General features: G+C 32.9%; 1 protein-coding gene across 11 annotated transcripts in view; it reads left to right on the top strand.

Moving 5' to 3' along the window:
• Nucleotides 1-27087, top strand: part of Pdlim5 (PDZ and LIM domain 5) — a 212571-nt gene that overhangs the window by 87776 nt on the left and 97708 nt on the right. For 10 of the 11 annotated variants that reach the window (XR_011708012.1, XM_071614531.1, XM_071614530.1 and 7 more), the window contains exon 4: nucleotides 25176-25218. The exons of the other annotated variant lie outside the window; for it this stretch is intronic. Coding sequence is in view for 9 of the 10 variants with exons in the window: in XM_071614531.1 (XP_071470632.1) it covers nucleotides 25176-25218 (43 nt within the window). In the remaining variant the exon portion in view is untranslated. The remainder of the gene's footprint in view (nucleotides 1-25175; nucleotides 25219-27087) is intronic. 11 annotated transcript variants of the gene reach the window in all.

Genomic DNA, 27087 nt, shown 5'->3' with positions numbered 1-27087 from the left:
CTGGGCATTACAAGTATCTTTAGGAGGTCATTATTTTGTCTGCCACACTTTGCCTTCTTATAGTGTTATACATTCTGAATTGACTATAATCTTGTAGATTACATGAGATAGGAAGACTGACAGATTTTTTTTTTTTTAAATCACCATCTGTTGTCCAGAGTGAAATTGAATTTCTTCTACTTCCCCTCAGATTGTTTTTTTGGCCTCCATGTGGCTTGCTGATATTTTATGTAGGCAACTGAATTTATACAAACATAATATAGATTTTCAAGGGCTATTATTAGGACATCCCTTCTCACTCCTGAGAAGTACAGTGCTATTAAGTAATCTTTTGGTTATTTGCTCTTATCATAAAAAAGTCTTTTTCTATCCTTATTTATCACTTCTCTCAACATTATTATAGCTGCTATGTCTCATTATTGAGAGTACCAGTGTTTGACACTTCTGATCTCCATGGGATTCTAGTTTTACTGTTTCTGTCTTACTGTCTGCTGTGTCCTTTGTTCTTTCATATTTTAGAGCACTTTTTTGGTTTCTTTTTTTTTTTTTTTTAAGATGAAGAAGTGGAAGCTTGGGTAACTTGTACAAAGTTACTCATCAGCAGCTGATTCAGAATTTGAATCCAGGTTGCTTAATCTAGGAAAGCCCATGCTTGCCCTTCAACTGAATACCAATCCAACATTCAAATCCAGAGACTTTACTTTTTAAATCGTTTGTCATTACATCTTTCTAAAGAGATGTTATGCAGCTAGAAGAAAAATTCTTACTTTGTACATAAACTTACTGGCAAGAAGGTAAGAATAAGATGGAATGATAGTTGCACTTTGCCTCACCCAGTTAGAGGACTACTATAGGAAATTGGATGGATATTACCGGTTTTAGTGGCTTGAGTAGATATAGCTTATTGCATCCAACTTTTAGTTTAGGAGAAGATAAAGAATTGGATTGTTTTCATGACATTTTTCTAAGGGAAGATGAGAAAGGAAATAAAAGGGTGAACCAAAAGACATCAGATATAAAGTGCCTGTTTACTCCCTGGGAGTGACTCACATGATTCTGTTTTAAAAACATGTTAGGAATTCATCTAATCTTCTTCAGGGCACACCCACTTCCCTCTAAGTCAATACAGTTCACAGATAAATTGGTCTTTCTTGGTTCACCACTTTTACTCAGCATTTACCATGCCAGTGGTGACTTGATGTCCTATGGATGACCAGACTTCCTATTTTGTCTCAATTTCTGCCTTATATAAATAAATATCTAACAAATATTTTACCTAATCCTAAGCTTTCCATTGCCTTGGCAATGTTTCTTTGAGTTGAGAAAGCTTTATTCAAGGTGCTAAGTATCTACATACTGATAGTTATCTTGTCCTATCATAGGTTCCTTTAATGGATTACTCTTCTTAGTTTCCTGTATTCTTGGTTCCCATAAGAAACTATTTGCAGGAAGCATCAGTTTTGTGTGTATTTGCTTTTGGTCCCAAAGTTTAGAACATTCTTTGCAGTATGAAAAGTTAATTGATCTTTACTTGCATGCCAGCACTCTGGGGCAACATAATACCCACAAGCTTCATATTCTTATAAACAGTGAGACGGATCTGTACAGATTATGTGATTAATTGCTAAATGACTTTTATACTCTTTTTCTCCCTCTATCTTAATACATGTATTTTTATTCTCCTGTTTGAGTGCCTATTTGTATGTGTTCCCAGAAAAGGCTTTTGATGGACATAACATCTGTAAGATCCATTCTCCTCTTAGGATGAAGAATAGACACATCCTCTGACCTACAGTTTCATTTCTAGAACTTTATCCCATAGATATTCTCACACATTTATGAAATAACACATGCTTAAAGTAATTCATTAAAACATTGTTAAGGGTAATTAAATGTTTATCAGTAGGAGACTCTCCATATATTTTGGTTCACCTGTATAATGAACTATATAGATCTTCTTTTTCAGATGAGCAAGTTTTTATTACTCTTATAGAAAGAACCCCAAGATAACCTGAAATTTTAAAAGCTAAAAAAGCAAGATGTCAGATAGTATTATAGTTATAGGTAGATATCATAGTGCTCTTTGGGTAAGTACTATCTGTGTTCAATTGACATTGTTTCTATTGGTCTCTTTTTTTCACTGCTAGTAGAGCTTATGACCTTCTAGTATTATTTTCCTTCTTTTAAAAACTTTTTATCTTATTGCCTCTTATTTATTGGTATTGTATAGAGGCTCTAAATCCCGTAGAGTGCCTCTCTCTTTTGGCATAATGAACTGTGTATTAACTTTTCTCAGTCATATTTATTTGCTTCTATTATAAGAAATTTACTTATTCTTTATTATTAAAGTAGAGATTTCCTCCAACTACTTTACTCATTTGTTCTTAAATATTTACTAAGCATCCCTGGTGCAGGTACAGCTTCTAGGACAATTGAGTTCAGAAAATTGTAACAAATCTTGGGACTTGGTGAGGTCTTGTACACATCACATTCTTATATCCTTTGTAAAGGGTCAGTAAAATGATGGTGATACCAGTATCTCATATTTGTTAGTGATTTTGCATAATATAAAGCTTTTTTTACCATACCAGTGACTCTTCCTTGAGAGTCACTGGTATGGTATCCAGTATGTACACATATTAATTATATGCAAATTTTATAATAGTGTAAGATTACATAATTAATAATCCAGTGGAATTTTCATCTATGTACATTACTGTTTATTTTTTAAGGTTTGGTTTAAGACATCTTTCTAGATTTAAATATTCTGTCCTGATCTATAATTGTATACAATTATATGCAATACATTTTATTCTCACATATTAGATTCAAAGTTAGCATGTTTCAGAAATATTTGTGCATTATTTATTTAGTAGAAACCTTTCAGTTATTTTCTAATTTTTAAGGATGAATTGAATCACAGATAAGAAATTTAAGACTTGTAAGCAAGCATTTAACTTGTGCCATTGTCCTTGTAAAATTTTTTTAAGCTCTGGATATTGCCACACATTGAAAGATGCAAGGAAACAATGTGGCTTTTGCTACATCTTATCATCACTTCTCAGAATAACTTTGGCATATTACCTCTAGTGGTATTTTAGCTTTGTTGACACAAGGTGGACATAAGTTTTGATGGCTTGAAGTTCCATAAATGTCTAGTTTTGAAAGTCTAAGAATTTGGAATTCTAAAATTCTAATTTTGAAATTCTGTAATGTCTATCAGAAATTCTCTGTACTTGAGGGACAAAAGAGACTAATTGTGATATTTGCAGTTAATGATGTTTTTATTATTTCTGTTATTAAAAATCACCACCCACAGTATTTTGGCCTCTTCTTTTGGCCAAAGTATGTAACTTTTCTTGGAAATAGACTCTACCTGGGATTAAGGTCCTGTGGGAATAAAATTAATTATAGAAAGAAAAAGAACTGAAAGAACAGGAAATGATAAACAAACAAAACAGAATAAAATCTTGAATTTAGTCTGCCAATTTGAAAATTCAAATGTGAAAGGACTAAAACCAAGAAAAATTTAGAAATTTTTGAAGATGAGGTAAGAGGATTGTACTGTCATATGTCAAAATATAAAGCTAAGGATACTGGGAAATCAGTAGTATGCAGCTACTGAAGTATTTAATGCTTCTGCTATGAAAGATCATTTCCTTCTCAGTTTTCTAACTAGTCTGGCTCTAGCTCAATTAAATCTACGTTTTTCTTCAGTGAAACTATTTAATCTATTAATGTTTTTAAAGTTTATCATATATCTGTTTTATGTCAATAATATCACCTAGTGCATAGGACAGGAAAATTAGTAGTCTGAAAACTGTTAGATTAACTCAGTGCACAGTATCCCTGCTCCATGCCCCACTTAAATTACTTGTGCAAACAAGAATTGGATTCCAATTACAATAAGTCATAATCCATGTTATGAATATGTATAATATGTCAAAATACACTCTACTAACATATATATCTAAAAAGAACAAGAAAAAATGGTATGCATCTTTTAATTTTTAATTTCAATAATTTTTTTTTTTAACAAGGGAGCATCTGTCAGCTCATGTCTGATTTTGAAAAGAAACCCATGGAGCAGAAGCATGTTTGTGAGTTTTTTCATATGCATTAACAGGTGTTTGTCTTGCTTTTAATAGCCTTTTTGGCTGTACTGTTCTTTCAGGTCTGTTGGTATATATTTAAATAGGCTGAATCAGTACTTATTGATCAGATTCAAGTTAATTTCTCTTTTTTATCCTCAATATATCCATTTAACCATCAAAAAAACCCATAATTTTTGCAGAAGCTGTACCCTAATGAATTTAAAGATGTATAGTAAATGAAAAGATATCCCTTAGCTTCTCTAAAATCAAGGCCCTGAAATTTTACTGAGCTTAAAAATTGAAGTGGATTACTGGATTCCACCCCCAGAAATTTTTTTTTTAATATTTGTTTTTTAGTTGTAGTTGTACATAATACCTTTTTTTTTTTTTTTTTTTATGTGATGCTGAGGATTGAACCCAGGGCCTCTCAGGTGCTAGGTGAGCAAGCACTCTACCAGTGAGCAGAGATTTTGATTCTAGAATCACATCTGTCTACTACACAGCCCAATATTTAATCACAGTCACACAGTACATGTTCATTTTATCTCCTTGAAATAAGTGTTAAGGTCCTTGAAAGGATTCATTTCTTTTTTTTTAATTGGTGCATATTAGTTATCCAGAATAGTGGGTTTTGTTGCCTTGTGTTCATACATGCATACAGCATAATTTGTTCAGTTTCACTTCTCAGTGCTTCCCTTCACCCTTTCTTCCTCCCTCCTCCTGGTCCCCTTCCTCTACTTGATGGTCTCCAGAGGATTCATTTCTTACGCCACTATGTGATGTTTCTTACAGTACCCATAACAAGAGTCTTGAAACACAGATGATGCTAAAATATGCAGAGACATAGGAATTCAATCAGGTCAACATAATGGTTGCCTAACCAGCTACTATTCCCAGTATATGACTATTAAAGGAAAAAGTGATAACAACTGAGGTCAGATCAGAAAGAAAAGTCTTCCTGTACAGCTGAGCCTAAATTGTTCTCTAGGAGGAAATGGAATGGAAGAGGCTTCCTTTCTTTCTTCTTTAGGAAATAACGTTATTCATCTCTACAGAAGAACTTGACTGGCATTTTTTCCCTATGAACTGATTATTTCTTAATGTATTAAATAGGCAGAGATTACATAATAAAGTTTATTCATAAGAACATAGAAATTTTGACTCTGCCTAAAGATTTTGAAGTTTAATCTTTGTTCTCAGTAGCCACCTAATACCTCACAAGTGCTTCTGTAGCTGAGATGACCTGTGAACATGTACACATTTTTATTACTTCAGTTGTAAAACAGACACTTTGATGACTTTTTAAATGTATCATTGCAGTTAACTCTTTTCAGAATCTGAGGAACTTATCTCCTAGAATAAGTTATATATTGTATTTACTGACAACTGTTTCTTGACAATGTAATATATAGTTAATTTTAAAATATTCATAAATTGTCATGACAAGTGCTGCAAGATTTGTTTAAAGAAATATGGCAACATTCTTGTGGTTGGAAAAAATGAGGGGAAATGAAAGTATTGTTTAAAAGCTGTTTTTAAAGCTTTTATTATGAAATGGATTATGTCTGAGATTTAGAGTCTTTTTAACATAAAAATGAAATAGATGGAATTCTAACTCTGTAAATCTTGTTGGTTCATATTTAGGAGTCCTGAAGAGATAGTATTAAAGTTAACTTCTGATTATGAATTATGTGACCAATTAAATAAAAATAGATATAAAAACCTATAGGTTAAAGTTGAATTTTAATATATACTTTTTTATATGAACACAAAGCCAGAATAGGAGATTTTCCATAAGAGAGACTCTAAGAAAAAGTAGTGAAGGAAAAAATCTTTTTTTCTCTTAGATTTTGCTTCATAAAATAGAAGTAAGTTGAAATTGGCTAATAAAGAGTGATCTTGTTTCATATGGTGGCAGTAGAAACACACATCAGGATTACATCAGACAAGTGTACAGTGGTCATAAGAAAGCTGAGAGGGCAGCTGAAATGGATGACTGAGTATTCTAGTCTGATTCATGCTTCTGATGCAGGAGGGAGATAACTAGAAATGTAGTAAAGATGGGTGTGTTGGTAGATGTTTTGGTGGGTTTCTTTGCTTTATTCTTATTCAGTTTTACTGAGTCTGAAACACTCTGGTGATGAAGCATTTTGATAGAGAATGCTCAACCTATAGTACATAGAGAGGGAAAACAAAAACCCAGTTATTCCCTGTGTGCATAAGTTTGTCAAATATTATTTCATTATAGAATTGTGATGTGGTAAAATATTAGTGTAGAAAAACCCACTTGCTTTAGCTTATAAATTTTTTCATTTCAGTCCTTAATTTCAGTCACTACATGCCAAAGTGGTAAGATTGTTAATAATGAATTTGCTCCTGAAACTTCTATACAGTGATTATAATGTTAAGTATATACATTTTATAAATACATTGAAATGATATAAAAACTCTAGTCTGTTTTATTAATCAGCTACAAGCTGCAGGTAAAGTGTGTGATAATTTACATGTATTGCCCCATTTAATCCACGAATTACCAGGTGAGGTTGGTGGTATTTATCTCTTTTACACATGAAGAAACTCAAGTAATTATATGGACAAACTGCTGACAAGGTGGTATTGAGACCTAAGTCTTACTTAGCTGCAAGTCAAATTTCTGCTTTTATTTTCTTGACATTTAGCTGTTTTCTCATAATGAAGTATAATGATGAGGTAGATGATTGGGAATGATTATACTTACTTTTCAAATAAGAAAATAGAGACCCAGAAAAGGCTAGCATTCAAGTGTAGTAGAAAGGGAACTTCTCAGCCTATTCTTTGAGACTTCAGTTTTCTTGTCTTTAAACTTGAGGACCCAGCTTTATCAAGCTCTTTCCTGAACTATCCTAGGTGGTACTACCAGGAGGCCAGTGGAAAACATTCTGAGTTTCCAGCCTGTGCTTGTACTTCAACGACAGAAGCTATACTTTTACTTGTTTTATACGTTGGACCTTAAAAATATTTCAAATGTAGTCAAGGATTATAACATCACCCTAATTTGGGAATAAAAATTTGGGCTTTTAGGTTTGGTTTGCTTCTTTTATTGTAGATGATGAGCTTATATGTAAATTAGCTCTCTTTTCCATTTTTCTGTGAAATTAGCTGACATTTCTGTGAAATTAGCTGACAATTTCCTGAGAGTAGTAAAAATTTTAACAAGTTACGTATGTGAATGTTGTTCTTGAGTGTTTTTTATAAGGCCATTCATTGGGTCACCTCTGCAAATAGTTATAATGAACTTTGTTGTTGTGTTTGTTATTTTGTCTAGAGCATTTCAGCAGTGGTATATTTGAGTCTATATAGATTTTCCTGCTCATTATTTTTGGTAAACTAAAGAAAATAAATTTATAGGATAAGGATTTTAATTGGACTAGTGGGAAATTGTGATAGTTTGACATAGAACAACAGTTTGTTAGCAGTTATGAAACCTAAAAAATTGAAAAAAGATCTAGTATGATTTTGATATTGATTCTGTAGAAGGTCAGTTTGGATGATCTGTCAATGATTAATCTCAAACCATCACTGAGTATTTTGTCAAATTTTAAAAACTGGCCTAGTTCTCTTATCTAACTTTATTAAACACAGACTCATCAGATATCTAGGTTATAGCAAATATTTTTTGATGGTTCTGAAAAGGAAAGTTGTAATTATCTGATCCAGACTGTTTTAGTCAGCCTTTTCACTGCTGTGACTAAAAGACCCAACTAGAACAACTTTAGAAGAAGAAAGGTTTATATGAGGGCTCATGATTTCAGAGGTCTAAGTCCATAGACAGCTGGCTGCATTCCTCAGGGCTCGAGGTGAGACTGAACAACATGGCAGAAGAGTGTGGTGGAGGGAAGCAGCTCACATGATGATCAAGAAGCAGAGAGAGAGACTCCACTCTCCAGATACAAAATATATACCCCATAGCTATGTCCCCAATGAACTATTTCCTCCTGCCATAACCCACCTGCCTCTAGTTAATCCCATCAGGGATTAATTCACCAATAGGGTTAAGATTATAACCCAATTATTTCTCCTCAAAACCTTCTTGTATTGTTTCATCTGTGAGCTTTTGGGGGACACCACATCTAAACCATAGCACAGACTTACTGTCTAATTCTGTTTATACCAACTGCTCTTTCTCTACAAATGTTCCTCTAAACAACTGGCTTCTTACAGCCATGCTCATCAGTATCCTAGCACATGTAACTGCTGTTCTCTTTCTTCTAAACTCACATGAGGCACGTAATTCACCAAGAGCAGTGAGTCATGCTGCATCTTGTTTTCATAGAAACACCAAAGCATAAGCATATGACAGCGTTCGTTTTTTTTTTTTTTTTTTTTTTTTTGTGGGGGGTAGTGTTCCCTAGAAAACAAGGAGATCAGTGAGATGCTAAATTGCAAATTTATGTGACAGACAGCTGAAAACAAGGCCATGGGTGAAAGCAGCCAAGCTCTTAGATGTTGTGCGTGTCAAAACGGGAACAAAGATTTTAATGCAAGCTCAATTTTATTCAAATATGGATCTCGTTATTAATTGAGGTATGCAGCTCACTAACAGGCTTGGGTGTGGTCCCTGAACACAGCTGCTACTTTGATCTTTAATTATTATATTTTATTGCCATGTATGACTGGGCTTTTAGGTATAACTAGTGATGCCAATAAAAGAAAGGGACATGTTGGATATATAGGAACATGTGTTTTGGGCAGAGTACAGTGATGCATGCCTATAATCCCAGCTACTTGGGGCGCTGAGGCAGAAGTATCACAAAACTTGTCTCAAAATTTAAAAAGAGTTGAGGACCTCAGTGGTAAAGTGCCTTTGAGTTCAATCCTTAGTCCTGCCTTCCCCCCACATCCTTGCCAACATTTATTGTTACTTGTGTTCTTGATAATTGTCATTCTGTCAAGGTTTATTTTTTGAGAAAAGAACACAGCATAGAACATAGTATTTTTTTTTCTGTAAACTAAGTTACTTGTGAAATTTCACATACTTCCACAAATTTTATAGAGAGGAAATTAATATGATTCCCTTGCCCTTCAAGGTGGCATCATTTTAGCACATGGATCATTAGAGCACATGTTAGGAAAAATATCAGATTAGAGGTGATGTTTTTCTTTTACGATAGAATCTAGTACATTTCAGATTATTGACCATAAGAGTTAGCCATCATATTTGACTTCTCTATATTTGCGTCCATTGTTAGGGGAAATCTCCATTATATAGTTCAGTTTTTGGGTTTTTCTTTGTTTGTTTATTTTGTTTTGGTATAGGGAATTGAACCCAGAGGCATTTTACTACTGAACTACATCCCCAGCCCCTTTTATTTTTTATTTTTGATACTAGGTCTCACTAAGTTGTTTAGGGCCTTGCTAAGTTTCTGAGGCTGGTCTTGAACTTGTGATCCTCCTGCCTCAGCTTCCCTAGTTGCTAGGATTACAGGTGTTTGCCACAATGCCTAGCTATAGTTCAGTTTCATAAGCAAATTCCTGTGGATGAGAGACATGTCCTGGCCAGATCCTTGTGTTAATTATTATTATTGTTTCTAGATCTGTTTATTTTATGCCTTTGAGGATATTATTGTATATGTCACTTTTCAAAAGTTAAACTAGAGGTCTGGGTTTATGGCTCAGCAGTAGAGTGCTTGCCTCACTTATGTGAGACACTCAGCATCATATAAAAATAAATAAATAAACAAACTAAAGGTATTGTGTTTATGTACAACTAAAAAATATATTTTAAAAAAGTAGTTTAGGTTGATTCCCAAGTATTTTATTTTTTTTGAGGATATTGTGAATGGAGTGTTTTTCCTCATTTCCGTTTCAGAGGTTTTGTCGCTGATATACAGAAATGCCTTTGATTTATGCGTGTTGATTTTATATCCTGCCACTTTGCTGAATTCATTTATTAGTTCTAGTAGTTTTTTTGTAGACCCTTTTGGGTCTGCTAGGTATAGAATCATGTCATCTGCAAATAGTGATAATTTAAGTTCTTCCTTTCCTATTTTTATGCCTTTAATTTCTTTCGTCTGTCTAATTGCTCTGGCCAGTGTTTCGAGAACTATATTGAATAGAAGTGGTGATAGAGGGCATCCCTGTCTTGTTCCAGATTTTAGGGGGAATGCCTTCAATTTTTCTCCATTGAGAATGATGCTAGCCTGAGGCTTAGCATAGATAGCTTTTACAATGTCGAGGTAAGTTCCTGTTATCCCTAGTTTTTCTAATGTTTTGAACATAAAGGGATGCTGTACTTTGTCGAATGCTTTTTCTGCGTCTATTGAGATGATCATATGGTTCTTATTTTTAAGTCTATTGATGTGGTGAATAACATTTATTGATTTCCGTATATTGAACCATCTACATATTGTAGGGTCGGGCTCCAAATTCCTTAATAGGACACCCATAGCACAAAAGTTGATAACAAGAATCAACAAATGGGACTTACTTAAACTGAAAAGTTTTCTCTCAGCAAGAGAAACAATAAAAGAGGTAAATAGGGAGCCTACATCATGGGAACAAATTTTTACTCCTCACACTTCAGATAGAGCCCTAATATCCAGAGTATACAAAGAACTCAAAAAATTAAACAATAAGAAAACAAATAACCCAATCAACAAATGGGCCAAAGACCTGAACAGACACTTCTCAGAGGAGGACATACAATCAATCAACAAGTACATGAAAAAATGCTCACCATCTCTAGCAGTCAGAGAAATGCAAATCAAAACCACCCTAAGATACCATCTCACTCCAGTAAGATTGGCAGCCATTATGAAGTCAAACAACAACAAGTGCTGGAGAGGATGTGGGGAAAAGGGTACTCTTGTTCATTGCTGGTGGGACTGCAAACTGGTGCGGCCAATCTGGAAAGCAGTATGGAGATTCCTGGGAAAGCTGGGAATGGAACCACCATTTGACCCAGCTATTGCCCTTCTTGGACTATTCCCTGAAGACCTTAAAAGAGCGTACTACAGGGATACTGCTACATCGATGTTCATAGCAGCACAATTCACAATAGCTAGACTGTGGAACCAACCCAGATGCCCTTCAATAGATGAATGGATAAAAAAAATGTGGCATTTATACACCATGGAGTACTACGCAGCACTAAAAAATGACAAAATCATAGAATTTGCAGGGAAATGGATGGCACTAGAGCAGATCATGCTTAGTGAAGCTAGCCAATCCCTAAAAAACAAATACCAAATGTCTTCTTTGATATAATGAGAGCAACTAAGAACAGAGCAGGGAGGAAGAGCAGGAAGAAAAGATTAACATTAAACAGATACATGAGGTGGAATGGAAAGGGAGAGAAAGGGAAATTGCATGGTAATGGAGGGAGACCCTCATTGTTATACAAAATTACTTATAAGAGGTTGTGAGGGGAATGGGAAAATAAACAAGGAGAGAAATGAATTACAGTGGATGGGGTAGTGAGAGAAGATGGGAGGGGAGGGAGGGGGGATAGTAGAGGATAGTAAAGGTAGCAGAATACAACAGTTACTAATAGGGCATTATGTAAAAATGTGGATGTGTAACCGATGTGATTCTGCAATCTGTATTTGGGGTAAAATTGGGAGTTCATAACCAACTTGAATCTATTGTATGAAATATGATATGTCAATAGCTTTATAATGTTTTGAACAACCAATAAAAAAATAAATAAAAAAGGTAGTTTAATGTTGTTTTACATATGGACTGTTTCAGTACAATTCAGTGAACATTTGTATATGACCACTCTTAGCCAGCCTTCCTGTTTATTAAATGATCTTTCTGAGTTCTCTGACTTTGAGTCCAGATTAGTGTTTATCATACTGAGGTTACACATTCAGTTTATAGGGTTAGGAGCAACACCCCAACTCCCCTATGCTGTTTCTTTTCTTTCTTTTTTTTTTTTTTTGTAAATGTATTGAACTAGAACAGAATATATTTTCACAGGTTGTATATAAAAATATGTATTTTATATGTTCAGATTTGTACTGGGTAGAGCGTGTTTAAAGTAGTTTTGTAGGGCATTGGCCCAGCCCTAGTCTGATGTTTGTTCCTGGTCTGGTCTTCAATGAGATAAGTACTAAAATTCAGAATAAGCATTTAGAAGCTTTGATAGCAGTTTGACGTTGCTAGTTTTTAAGCTTTTCGTAAAGGATTTATCCATTGAACAGGTGTAGAGACCAGTTAGGGTTTTGAAGTTCCATGGTGAGTCACATATATTATAAGTAGTGTAATACTAAGCGTTCTTTTAGGTCACTTCCTAATAGATTCAAATAGTGGTGGAGAGAAGGTACATTAATTTTCAGAGGATAAAGAATTTATCTTTTGGTGAATCAGGCATCATGTGTTCCTAATTTTCTGTAGTCTCAGATTTTCTATCTGTAATGTAGAAAAGGTATCAGAATGGACAATGTAATTTTTGTTTTATATGATTCCTTTATACAAAGAAAAGATACTAATACTTTGTTAATATTAAAAAGCTTTGGAATTTTAATTTATTCTGTATTTTATAAAATCCATTAAATTATCAACCAGATATATAAGCAATGCTAACTTCCTTTATAAATAAAATAATTTATATAAGAAAAATAAAGTTTCTTATGAAGTAAAAGAAACACTTGAATGAGGTTTGGGTTTTTTTTCTCTATAATGGTATAAATGTGAAGTAAATCACAAATAATAGAACTTCTAAAAATAAACACTTAAAAATTTACTTGATTTTTTTTATTGGATTTGTATATTATTATCACCTTTGAACTAATTTAAGATTCAGTAATGAGAGTAAGATTCTACTTACTAATCAATGAATGTGAAATTAAGGACTCATCTAGAAATTATTAAACAAGAACAAATCTAGCCTATCTATTGCTAGAATATCCACTTTTGATCGTTTATTTTTAAGTACTTTGAGTAAATAGATTTTTAAAAAGTCTAAAATTATCAAAAAATTTTAATGTTAAATTAACTGGGGAAAACTAAGTTGAGAGTTATGAATGAAAAGTTTTCATTTCATATGGTTCTCCACAAGAGATAGCAGACTAACTGTGTATTCCTAATAAGGCTATGTTGAATAATGGAATTTTATTGAAATACCTAAAAATACCCTCTTTATTAAAAAAAACCAAACACCTTGTAATTTAATGTTTTTAGCCAAGATATGAATAGAAAAAGAGAAGGATGCCTAGAAAAAGTTACTGGCAAAATTCTGCCTCCATTATTAGCATAATTCAGGGTGCATGCAAATATGAACCACAAAGACCATATCTCACACTTTAAAAAGAGCAAGAACAATTAGGTATTTTGTTAATTTCTATTTGCATTTTGTTTATTAAGATATATTATAAGTTGGCAATTTTAATCCTTTTCCTTTTCAGTTAATAAGCAGGTTTATACAGTTCAAAGTGTAAACAGGCGAATTTATTGTTCAGCACTGGGATTTAGTTTAACTTTCTTCTAATGAAGTATTGTGCTAAAAGAGATACTTTTGTGTTTCATTCATAAAGGAATACAAATCCTTATAAAGGTTTTATGTACCTTAATTGTTCTATCTCCCTGCTGTCGCTAGCTTTATCTCTTGCTGTTCCCCAGTTGAGATTCCTGGAACCATTTTAGTTCAAATGCCCCATTCCTGCTTGAGGGACTTGGCAAGGAGCAGGTGATGGAGAAGCTGCTCTCTTCATGATGACCAGGAAATCAAAAGAGAGGAGGAACTGGAGATCCCAGTATCTTCTTCAAGAACACACCCCTATTGCCTAACATCCTTCTTTTAGGCTCTACTTTTAAAAGTCACTCCACCTCCCAATAGTGCCACTAGTCATGGACTAAGCCTTGAATGAGCCTTTGGGGGCACATTTCATATCCAAACCATAACATACTCCATAGTACTTATCACCACATGACCTTTTTTCATCTTTTACATGGTGCTGGGAGTTAAACCCTGGGCGCTACATTCCCAGCCTACCACGTGACATATTTTGCTTGCTTGTTTTTTGTTTACCTCTCCCAAGTACAAGTGAGCACTTTCAAAGGAGGGATTTTGTGTTTTATTTTTACTATTGTCCAACTCCCTACAGCAGAGCCTGTTCCATCAGAGATTCAATAAATATTTGTGGAATGATTTAATAAATTCATGAAATTAATTTAGGAAAAAAAGATATAACACAGATGTTTTCTTTGAACTTAAATTGACTCTGGTATAATAAATATCACTCATGAATGATAAGGTACTTATTTAAATAATTATGGTAATATAGAAGGCCAATTCTAATCATGACAAATCTAGTGTTTAATAGGAACTAGAATCTGACCATAATATAAGGTTGTTTATGAAAATACAGCCTGATTAAAGAATAGTTACATCTTGTAACAAATGTATTATGCAGTGATTATGCACATATTGTGTGAATATGTGGTTAAAATCAAATTGTGCAGGAACCATTATGGTTATTTCAGTAATTATAAATGCTCAGTATACACCACTCCCTGCATCACTAGGCACACTAAAGTCAAAAAATTAATTAATTTTGAGTCATTGGTAGCAAATAGCCATTAATAGTTGTGATGGGGACTGTGATGTAAGTTCCTTTATTTGCTCAAGACTGTGAAGATGAGGAGGTATAAACATAGGATTTTAGATCCATACCCACAAGAAGATCATATGATGTACCTTGGGATCCACATGGCTTCTAATCTCAGAAGCTGGTTGCTGTTTCAAGCACATACACAGGTTGACATTACAGAAGATATTCACTAAGAAACTTCTAGTCCCATCCTGCTGCAAAATGAAGTCATTAGAGAATTTCAGTTGCTATGGATAAAAATATGTACAACTCTGGAAAAATAAGGAATGGGCTGAGACCTATCTATTTGTTTTTTAATCTTTTTATTAAGCTTCAGCTGGGAATTTTCTGAAAAACTTAAACACTTATTTAAATATTGTCCAAACTGTAAAATGTGCACTAGATACATAAACAGTCTATCCATTCACATGGATATGTATGTGTGTATATCATACAGTAACTTGTGTTTATATGAATTAAATCAAAGATGACATTTCATAAATTCATTTTTAGCTTATTCATTTTCAATCACATTATTACAGAAATTATTCTGTTTCAATCACAGTATTGTGATTGAAAATGAGTGGTTATAGTTAATTGAAAGTTAATAGTTATTCACTGTTTAAAATCATCACTCTCTCTACTCCTTTACCAGAGTTTAATTTTATGACTTTCACTTTGTTTGATGTTATTCCTTAAAAAGTAATAGCATCTGGAAGACTTGGGTTCAAATTGTGATTCTGCCACTATCAAATTCTAATTTGTGATCATATTACTTAGTCTGTTTGAAATTCTGCTTTCTCTATTTAAAATTAAAACAATGCTACTTCCTCAGGAAGAATAATTTATGTAATAAGCTAAGTGAAATTGGCATTGGTAAGTGCTCAATAATGATATTTTCTTGCTCATCTCTAGATGTTTTTGTTGTTGTTTTGAAATTTATCCTAGTAGATAATGTAATTGGAACAGTATATAATCAGGAACAGAACAATTTCCAGAGCTGCAGGGTCTAGTAGTCTACTTAGACAGTCTTCTACATCAACATTTGTCCCTGCTCACATTCTGCAAAGCAGTTCTGCAAGGGAGGCAGTACCATTATCATTATGCCAACCAGTACCTAATTTCTTTTGTTGGTAACATAAGCTTGCAATCTTCATTTAGCTATTTATCCCATTTCTCAAAGAATCACTCAGTATCAATGAAGAGCTTGATAAGAGAGAGCTTAGCAAGATCTTTTTGTCTCTTTAGGGTTCTAAGCTTTCCCTAAAACGATGAAAAAATTAAGAATATAGACTTCAGATTATGAATTGTCAGGAAAATACCACTTTTATCCTCTATATGATCTTTGCTAGCATTTGATTTTACCAAGGTTTTCCTGAAGCAGTTAACTTTATATTTGCTGCTGAATTATGCATAAATATAGTTATAGGTATCATTTATTATTGATATGTACTCTCCTAATATGAACCATATTTATTTCAGGGGCATTGTAGTAGTGTCTCAATAGAGCCAGTAAAATGTAGACATATAAATGGAACTCGGTTTCACAGGCAGATCATTTGCTTTTCAAGTTCTGTTATTTTCATATTGGTATTGAAGTACTATGTGAATAAAAATATTGCTTTTTTTTCCTACCTGATTACAACTAGAAGGGAAGATACATTAAGTGGAAGTTTGTACTTATCAGTGGTGCCTAAAGGAAGATGTGAAGCTAGTAGATTTTCAGGGAATATAACTCTGTTATACTTTGCTTGCTTTTGTCAGTTCTAAAGTTATTATAGCCTGTGGCTGATAAGAAATAAAGTGTAGAGTTTGATGGGAAAGAGGAGAATTATATTTGTCAGCCTCTTCTCTTTCATGATAATGCATGGTACAAGCCTGTCATGATGCATATCTGTAATTCTAGATATTCGGTAGGCTGAGGCAGGAGGATAACAAGTTTGAGGCCAGCCTTAGTAGATTAAAAATTAAAATGACTGGAAATATAACTGAATAATATAAAAACCCCTGGATTCACTCCCCAGTAAAGAGCGAGGAAGAAGGAAAAAGAAGGGGATGGGAAAGAGGGGGAGGAGAGAGATGAAAGAATGAAAAACATGGTAAATCTTACTTGTTCTTTTAGAATATTTTTAATTACATTACTAATAGTCCCATTTATAGTATATGGAATCAGAAGATAAGAGGTATTTAGTAATCTCTTAGCAAATAAACTGAGGTGCTGAGTAGCGGAGTTAAAAATAGGGCTTAAAATGTTATCCTAGTCCAATAATATCTGTCCCTTCAACTAAACTTTGGAATCAGCGCTGTGCAGTGTGAATTTCATTTGAATGGGTGATTTGGAAGTCTAGATGTTTCATTCATTTGCACTCAGTATAAAAGTTTGAAATAAAGTAGGACAGAGGAACTGAAAAGTGGTATCATATAACACAGAAGGAATAATGGAAATTTAACTCTTATTTCTGATGCTTATGGATGCCTGAATATGTTGGGCTTTTCATTGTTCAGGAATGGTTATGAGGCTTAGAAACCAAAGGAGCTGTGGTCATGTGAGTTTACTTTCTAGAACATTTGTTATAATCTAAATTATAAAATGATCTAAACCAGAGGTTGGCAAACTATTTCTTACAGGCCAAATCTTGCCTACCACCTGTTTTTATGAATGAAGTTTATTGGAATGCAGCCATCTCATTCATTTAGGTTTTATTTGCATCTTCTTTCTTTCCTCAGTGGCAGAGCTGAGTAGATGAATTAGAGATAATGTGGCTCACAAAGCTTAAAATATTTACTGTCTGGCCATTTACAATAAATTTTGTCATTTCTTTACAATGGGACATAATAAATTACATTCTTTATATAAAACCCTTTATTAAAATGATATTTTCACAATAATGGAATTGTATTAATAGTAAAACTGAATTATTCTGATCTTTGAAATTCCTTTTACTTAAACTTGAGCATGTCTATCATAGAATATTTTTAATATTCTTTTTTGACTTGAATATTTTTAAATACCAGCCAGAAAGTGCTGTTTTTCCTCTCAAGTTATTTTGAGTGTGGACATGAGGAACAATGGATAGATGGAATTTTTTTATCCTCATAAAATATTGTGGAGGGCTGGGGTTGTGGCTCAATGGTAGAACACTCACCTAGTACGTGGGAGGCCCTGGGTTCGATCCTCAGCACCACATAATAATAAATAAAATGAAGGTATTGTGTCCAACTACAACTGAAAAATAAATATAAAAAAAATATTGTGGAAATAAATGTAGAGTAAAAAAATGAATTTCTTCCCCCTGAAGTCAAGTAAATATTGTGAAATTTTGCACAAAATTTAAAGATAATTTTAAGATTTGCAGAAATAAATGAGAGACTATACAAAAATACTTATTATTAATGTGATAATTTTTAAAATAAATATACATAAAGACAACAATCGATACATCTTTTTTGGAATATTCTAGAAGATTTAGGCCTTGACCAAATCCGTTTATGTGGAATATCACAAGATCAATTTGAGGGTTGCCCCAGTTAATTTTTAAAAATCCCTCCCTTCATATTGAGTAGAATGATATTTTAGTTGATTCTCATTCTTCTATGAAACTAGTCTCTAATAATTTTGGATTCTTGTTACCTTTGAAGAGTACTTGTATCCATATATATTGGAGGTTTTTCTACAAAATAACCACATCCTTACTGAGAGGTTAGAAAAGAAGGAATCACTGGAAAGCCTTTTTGCTTGGGTTGATTCATATCTTTAAAATGGATGAAATTTGTTTTGTGTTGAAAAATGAAGTCTTTGAATAAGCCTTGGGATAATAAGTCTCCCACTCCTAACTAGATGGATGACTTTTAATTTTACCCTTTTATATTTCAATTTTTCATCTGTAAAGTAAGACACTAGCACTTATATTACAGGATTATTTGGAATAAAATTGTTTTTATAAATTTAAGGTAGCTCTTATTTAGTCTAGAGTTCCTCTTATACTGTTTAAATTAGCTTGAATTGCCACCTTGCAAAATAGTTTGTTTCTGAGAGATTTTTAAGTATTTAGGCATTAACTATTTAAACTTTGAAGTAACTAGTCAGGGTAATATCACTTACACTCTTGTTACTGTGATCGTTTTCTTAGCATGTATATCATAGGCAGCTATCTTATTATATTGACATGTCTGCTTCCTATGTTACATTGTAGATTCTAGCCTGAACTTTGACTTGTTTACCACTTTGTTTCCAATTTCTGGAACTGTTTTTAAAGCTCAATAACTATTTGATGGATGGACAGATGAAAAGATGATCTCAAGTGGGAGATGTCAAGTAACACAAAACTGTCACCAAAACTGGTTATTGAAGTTGATCAGTGTTCAGTCTTCAGTCACAGAAAATAAAGCAGTATACCATAAGTGGAAGAAATATTTATTAAAGAACTAGCATTGTTTGCTATGAGATTAATATTTAGGGAAAAACGTGGACATTGGTGTTAAACTTACTAATGATGAGAGTTATTTAACACTTCTAAGTTTTTCTTTTTGTAACCTAAACACCATATTATATATATATATATATATATATATATATATATATATATATATATATATGGCCTTTAATTCATTGTTGAGCCCAGTAAATGATAGTTGTATTGCTGACTTTTATGCTCTCATTATTTGTAATAATGGCAGATATTTATTTAACCTTTTAGAATTTAATCTAATGCTCTCCCTCCCCATTCTTTTCCTCCTTGAAACTGGTATACCCTTTTTGGATCAGGGAAGCTCAGTAGAACTAACTTACTTCCTCCTTTCTCCTTGTTCCTTTGCATCCATCCATCAGCTCCTTAGCTTGATTTATAACTGGTTGATGAAAATTTCTTGTCAAACCTTCATCGTCTGTTTTAGCCACCTGAAAAGGATCATTACAACAGAAACACTCATTCTTACCTAAGAAAGTACTTATCAAGTGGTAACTGTCATCGTGAATATGTATCAGAGCCTCACCTGATTTAAATGGAGCCACAAGCACAGGGTACCTCATGTACTCAGGTGGGCAAGAGCAGTTCCCCTGCTTGTGTCCTCTTTCCTTCTTTCTCTCTTCAGAAAGTCTGTCCAACTTTGGATTATTTCTTTCTCTCACTAGGGGGAACAATCTACTCTATTAGTTCTTGTAGTAAGATAGAGAAGATGCAAAAAGGCAGAGCAAAAGTGAGAGTATGTGTGTGGTGTGTGTGTGTGTGTGTGTGTGTGTGTGGTGAGCGCAGCCTTTGATAAGCTAAAAGCTGTTATAGTGTGCATGCACACTATAATCTTCATTTGTAGGAAATAAAATATTTACATATTTTTAAGTCATTTTGGATTAAAAAAATAAAACACTGGAACAGTGTGATCTAAATGTTTAGGGTTTGAGATTTGGGGATAGAAGATTGAATGAAAGAGCAATAAAGTTTGGAGAAATTGTTTAAAGAGACATCTCTGCACTCTATAGAGTGCTCACTTTTTCCCCCTGGAGTGTCTTTGTTATTGCAAATTGACAACTTTGCAATTAAAGTGATTAATGATGTGCCCTAGTGTTTTTGGGTCCTAAGGTCAGTGGGCCCAAAGATGGCCATGCTGTGGGAAACTTTGATAGAACTCATCTCATAGAAGATGAACCACACACCCTACTCTTTACTGTATGACTGTTTATGAGTTTAGTATATTAGATGTGATTGAAGGAGTCGCCAAGACAGTGAGCAGTGTGAATAATTTTATCAGTTTGGTTCTGTTGCCTAATTCCTCATTATTAAACACTAATATGAAAATTCATTCATGGCTATTTTATTAACTAAATAACATGTTATTTTGTGAAGCAGTTTAAAAAAATATATGCATTGGTTAAAAGCATAATTTAGGTATAGCATCATTTGTTGGGTGTTTGTAAGATGAAGTTTTGCTTGATTCTTTTGAATCTAATTCATTAATTTTTCCCCTATTTATTATTCTAACTAGGACATCACATTTCTAATTTTTAATAAATCTGTCATGAATCAGAACTCCTTTCAACTATTCAGAAACTCTGAATCTGGTTATAATGAATCAAGGATTTTTATTTTGGATACTGTTTTTATAAGAACCAATCAACTTTCAAATAGATTGTTTGAGCCACACTGACGGCTTTGTTCTTTGAATTCCACAAGCCAAGGGTGGGACTGAGCTAAGGCACTCATATCTCACCATCATGGCCTACTCCTGTACAGTGGCTTCACACCAAGGGGAGAGAGAACAATAAGCAAATTGTTGAGCCTGTGGCACCAAGCCATTGCCAGCTCTCCGGTGGTTTGAAACTCACACACTACATGAAAGTGACTTGTGATGATTACTGTGGTTCAAAGGGGAGATATATTATCCTATTATGAACGAAGAGAAAAATGCAAGAATAATTTTTTATAATTACTCCTCAGTTTTTAACCATTCATTTATTTAAATATCTTTGAAAAATAGTCTTTTTCATGGAACCGGTGCCATTTCTAAAAGAACACTTTCTTGACAATATTTGTCTAAAGGAAAAAAAAAAACCATAATTATGATTAATTTAATTTTGAAAAATGCTTTTTCTTCTTATTATGTTAGGACTTTCTCCCTGGACACTATTGAAAATAGATATTCCAGTTTAATGAAGAAATAGAATTTTCTTCCTTAAACTTTGGTTAAATTATGTTCATAGGCGTTGAGTATCTTATTAAACATAAAGTTCAAGAAAGCAGTAGTTTCATTAAAAAAGATAATTTGTATAATAAAAACTTTTTTGAGAATTTTAAGGACTGTAATATTTCTTTACTTTAAATTTAGCCACTGTGGGACTCAAGTAAACATTTCAGACTTTACAGACTTGTTCCTTGGTTATATATTAGTGTTTCCCAGAGGGCCACCCCTCCCAACTCCAATCTTGAGAAATGTTTCTTAAATAATGAGTTCTCCTTCAAAGTGTATGGGCAATAATCCATAGTCTGCTCTTCTTTTAGGCATTTAGAGTCTCTGAGAAGTTTAGCAGCTAAAGATATTGTGTAACTTTAACTCCATATTTTCCAGATATCTTTGATAACAGAACATGTTTGTGTGTGTATTTTGTTTTGGGGGAAGTCGTTTTCCATGAAATGTGCTTTGAGAAATAGTTTTCTAATTACAAAAAGTAGTGCATGTACATTGTATAAGATATCACTTAGAGAGACCCTCTTCTAAAATTTTTGTGTTTTCACCCATTTTTTTTCATATATTTATCATTACTATATATGCTTGGTATCATATAAAGGAAACATTTTATCATGCAATGAAAGATTCTTCTTTAAGAATATTTTAATTGTTTCATCTTTCATTGGTGGTTATATTCCAATTAGCCATTTTCTTGTTGTGTATTTAATATTTTGTTTCTAATTTTTTACTATTAAATACCAAAGTATTTCCCAAAAGAGTTACATAGATCTCCCAGTAACATATAAGTATTCTCACAAGTATTATATATTAATATATTTTTTTAAATCTTTATACTATTGTAAGGAAAAGGTGGTATATCTTTTTATTCTGTTCTTTGATGAATAGTAACTTTTGCTTTTTAAAACTAGTATCTTTGTTTTTTATGTTTTATAGGTTTCATTTGTAATGGATTATAAATTTCTTGAACTACAATACTTTTAGTGTTATAAAAATGTGTTAATTGTGGGGCTGGGGTTGTGGCTCAATGGTGCAGTGCTTGCCTGGCACTTGGGAGGCACTGGATTTGATCCTTAGCACCACATAAAAATAAATAAATACAACAAAGGTCATTGTGTCCATCTAGAACTAAAAAGTATTTTTTTTAAAAAAAAGTCTAATTATACTCATGTCTAAAATTTTTGTAGCCTACTGATCTTTTAAAATATAACTACTACAATACAGATTTTGGTACATGTTTTTAATGTGAATGACTTAACTTATCTTTACTCCAAAAAGTAAAGTAACACACTAAAATGTGTTATTTTACTTTTTGGAGTAAAGATAAGAGAATTTCAGCTAAGAAATTAAGAGATTTCTGCTAAGAGAAATTGTCTGAGTACCCATGGAAAGTTGTGCAACGGCACAGGGTAGAACCTATTGCTGTAACTGAATGTTAGCATCCATTTTAACTGAAGAGTTCAAAATTTTGCTGAAATTATAAACTTCTATAAATATTCATACAGAAGTATTAACAACCCCCTGATTGCCATGTAATAAAATAAGGAACCTGGGGCTGGGGACATAGCTCAGTTGATAGAGTGCTTGCTTTGCATGCATAAGGCCCTGGATTCAATCCCAAGCACCAAATAAATAAATAAATAAATAGTAAGGAATCTTTTCAGAATTTAATAATTCTGTGACTCATTTGGTGGTTAGTTTTTAAAACAAGAAAACTAATTTTTATTACATCTAGTGTTGACAATTTTATTTGACATTTAATTACATGCCTGTCTCTTTTCCCCTCCTCGAAAAGGGTGTTTGTGTAATGAGTTCAGTCCTAGGTTTTTGAAGGCATGTTGCCCTTTCTTTCCCTGTCTTAATTCACGTCATTGCACTTTTAAGACGTTTTTATCAGGACACAAATTGGGCCCATATTTAAATTGCAGATTTAAATTTTTTGTGTGCATTCAAAATTTCAAACTGTATTTCTGTAGAACTTTACATGGTAAATTATGTTAGGACTCATTCTGTTTGTTCAGAACAAAATACATTGATTGGATTCCAAATGTAATGAAACGAACCATTCTGGGGCATTGTTGTTGCTTATACTCTTTAAATTAGAGCTAACAGCTCTAAAAAACAAAGAAGTTTGTTTTTCTAGACATAGAATATATGTATTTTATCCCATGTTTAAAGATCTAGCAACTGTTAAATATCATGTTCTTTTTCACCAATTGTTTTTATGTTTTTAGAAGTGCTCCATGTATTTTAAAGTGTTCAGATGAAAAAGAATACTGGCTTCTATGCTTTGGCAAACTTTCAGTAATGTTTTGGGTGGTTTTAATAAGTAAACCCTTTGCAATTACATCGTATTGTGAAATTTCAATGAAAGGAAGATTCCACTGTTCTGTACTTGAACTTGTTTCCTTTGCTTGTTATAATAACCCTTTCAGCTAAGAGAAATTGTCTGAGTACCCATGGAAAGTTGTGCAACTGCACAGAGTAGAACCTATTGCTGTAATTGAATGTTAGCATCCATTGTGGCCTTCCATTAGGTTAGACAATTGTTCAGTTAGTGCCTGCCCTAGCGAACCAAATTAGTAGTTGTTGGAAAATTCAGTTGCTGCTGAATGTGTTGATCAGAGTTCATTGTTAGGTTATGCTCATGGAGATCCAATATCCTGTCCTAGTGTCTTTTAATTGTGATCTATTGTCTTTCTAAGTAAAACAATCTCTTGGTTTGTAGAATAAAATTATTATCACATAGTATTTACCTATTATGCTTACATTTCTTAAATTATGCACCTTATGGCTTATCCTCAGACTGTCTGATATGAGAGGAGTGTAATTGCTTCTGGCATATTAAGTGTAACCCGCACCTTAGCATTGAGTAAAGTATCCCTGGTTTTCTCAGTCATTGTGTTAGTTGAATACAGTTAGTACACAGTAATGTATAAAAACAGAGGGCTTCCATGCCTTCCAAAGCAGTTTACATGAACTTGAATTTTCTCATTTGAAAATGAGGACAATAATACTTTTTACTTTCATTATTGTCATGATTATATAATTCCTCCAAACCAGTTGTTGCTGTTTAGTTCACACTAACCAAAATGTATATAGTGCCAGAAAACATATGTTAAAAATAAAGTTTCACTTGGAATTTGTAAATATTCAATTTATATGCATGGATTTTTGTCTGTCTTTCCTCTCGCCTTCAACACTCATTACTGATGACCTATTACATGCCAGGCACTGTGCGAAGTTTTAAAGATGGCACATTCTCATTGCCTTTATTAAAAGTATAGCCTAGTGGAAGAAATTACTATTTATTTCTTAGAATAGTAAATACTTTAATTTGCATAAACACTTAAGAATATAAATACAAAATACTCATTCAGTGATTCAGTTCAACCTGAATCATCTTCACAGACCCAGCACCCTGTGGTTATGTTCATGGATATTAGGAGAAAAGGCAGTTACTGCTAAAGATTAAGATTCAACTTAGATGGTTGAGGAACCTCTCAAGGTTTAAGGTGTCATGTTTTTACCTTATGCTTTAAGAGGGGGAATAGCCTCAATTTAAAGATTGAAAAAGGGGTGTTAGCAAACAAGATTGATATTTATCTTTCCTCATTTGAGTTTATAGTGAACTGCTAATGAGTACTTTGTGTGTAAGGACGTTGGTTCTTGCAGTGTTTGACTTAATTATGAATAGACAAAACTAGGAATTATGAAAATATAAATTCTGGTGATATACCATAAATCGATATATTATAATAAACTATACACTAATAAGAAATTATAGGTTTGCAAAAATTCATGGCTTTTTTTTTTTTCTTTTTTCCCCCAGAGCATCTGCAACACCCAAGCCTGAACCAGCTTCTGTTCCAAAGGTGCGTTTCTAATCTAGCATCAGTAGGTTACCACATGATTGTTCCTCCTGAGTTTCTATAATTTCTATTTTGGTCTCAGGCCATACAGACATTTAATTTATAGTCTTACAATTCCCATCATTTTCTTTCTTAAAAATGAAGAGGAAGCTGGGCACAGTGGCACATGTCTGTAATCCCAACAACTCAGGAGGCTGAGGCAGGAGGATCACTAGTTCAAAGTCAGCCTCAGTAAATTAATAAGACCCTAAACAACTTAGTGAGATCCTTTCTTAAAATAAGAAATGAAAAAGGCTGGGGATGTGGTTCTGTGGTAAATCGCCCTTGTATTCAGTCCCTGGTACCAAAAAAATAAAAAAAGGAAGAAGGGGAAAATGGAAATCAACACACGCAGAATTATCATGTGTAATTGTACCTTTATTTTAAAACGTTATTTCTAAAGCCAATGTTATTAATAATTTATATCCAAATTTCTTCTTTTATATTTATTTTAAAATTTTCCATCTTTATTCATTTGTTTGCTAAGAAAAATAAGTGATTACTCAAAATGTGTATCATAATAAATCATTAATAACAACCAAAAATTACATTTCAGAATATTCTTGAATTAGGTTATTGGAAAGTACCCTTTTTTCTCAAATACATTCTCAAATTGTCCCAAACCATTATTCATCTACATTTGATTTATATTTTTTTTAAGTTTCTCTCTCTCTCTTTTTTTTTTTCCTTTTCATTGAATTACTTATTACATTGATTTACTTAGGCCTTAAGCTACTTATTTTTCTCAATTAGCTTTCTTGTTGTTAAGATTCATTTAGATTATTTTTTTCTTAAAATTAAACATATTGGGGTTATCATTGTATGTTTTCTTAAAATTTTTCTTTTGAGATGGTAAATAGAGATTTATTTTTGAATATTATATAGGCTTAATTTGATTTTTGAAAAACATTAGTAAATATGCTTTGGGATAAAGATTGATAAATTCTGTTAATCTTAGGAAGAATTGATCTTTCTTTTTTTAAAAAAATATTTTTTAGTTGTAGATGGACACAATATCTTTATTTATTTTTATGTGGTGCTGCGGATCAAACCCAGTGCCTCACACTTGCAAGGCAAGGACTCCACCACTGAGCTATAGCCCCAATCCCAAGAATTGATCTTTCTTACGAGTTATTTTTTTCTTTGGCTGATGATAATGAGGAAATATCTAAGATAATTTTTTCCTCTTGAAACTATTAAATATTTATTTTGGAAAAGGGAAAGAATTCTATCTCTGAATCATATCTTAAAACATTCAGAGAGAGAGAACACGTGGATTATAGGAGGAAAGACTTAGGTTTGTTTATCTGTTTAAGTTTTTAAAAAATTCTTTATTTAAGATAATTAGAATGTATATGTTTCTGAGTTAGATGAAAATTATTTCATCCTTCATTTTTAAATGGGAGAGTTTGAAATGTGCTGCTTCGGCATGAATCAAGTAATCGTACTGTAGAAAGAAATTAAACATGTTTGAAAGATGGAATTATAATTGAAGCTCTGGTTATTTTAAAAACATTTCAGTTAGCAATGTTTTGTTTATTATGGGGTATTTAAAAACTTCTCCTTTGTAATGTAGCTAAATTGATACTTAGATGGCCTTGATGCTTCTTGATGGTTTCCCTGCTGTTTACTAAATATTTTGGAATTCCTTTTATTTTTATAAATAAAAATATGCTTAGTATACACCTCCGTGTTATGCATGCTGGGACCAGTTAGTGTGCATGTTATGCTATATCAAATCATTGTTTTTACTGGAAATGTGTGATATTTGAGCTTCTAACATAATTGTGTTTGTCTTTTTAAAAATCAGCTGTGCATTCTTTTCAGTGACTA

The sequence above is a fragment of the Marmota flaviventris genome, chromosome 7, assembly GCF_047511675.1.
Source record: "Marmota flaviventris isolate mMarFla1 chromosome 7, mMarFla1.hap1, whole genome shotgun sequence".
In the NCBI taxonomy this organism is placed as follows: domain Eukaryota; kingdom Metazoa; phylum Chordata; class Mammalia; order Rodentia; family Sciuridae; genus Marmota; species Marmota flaviventris.
The sequence above is the reverse complement of the archived record's forward strand: the minus strand, read 5'-3'. Positions and strand labels throughout refer to the sequence as shown.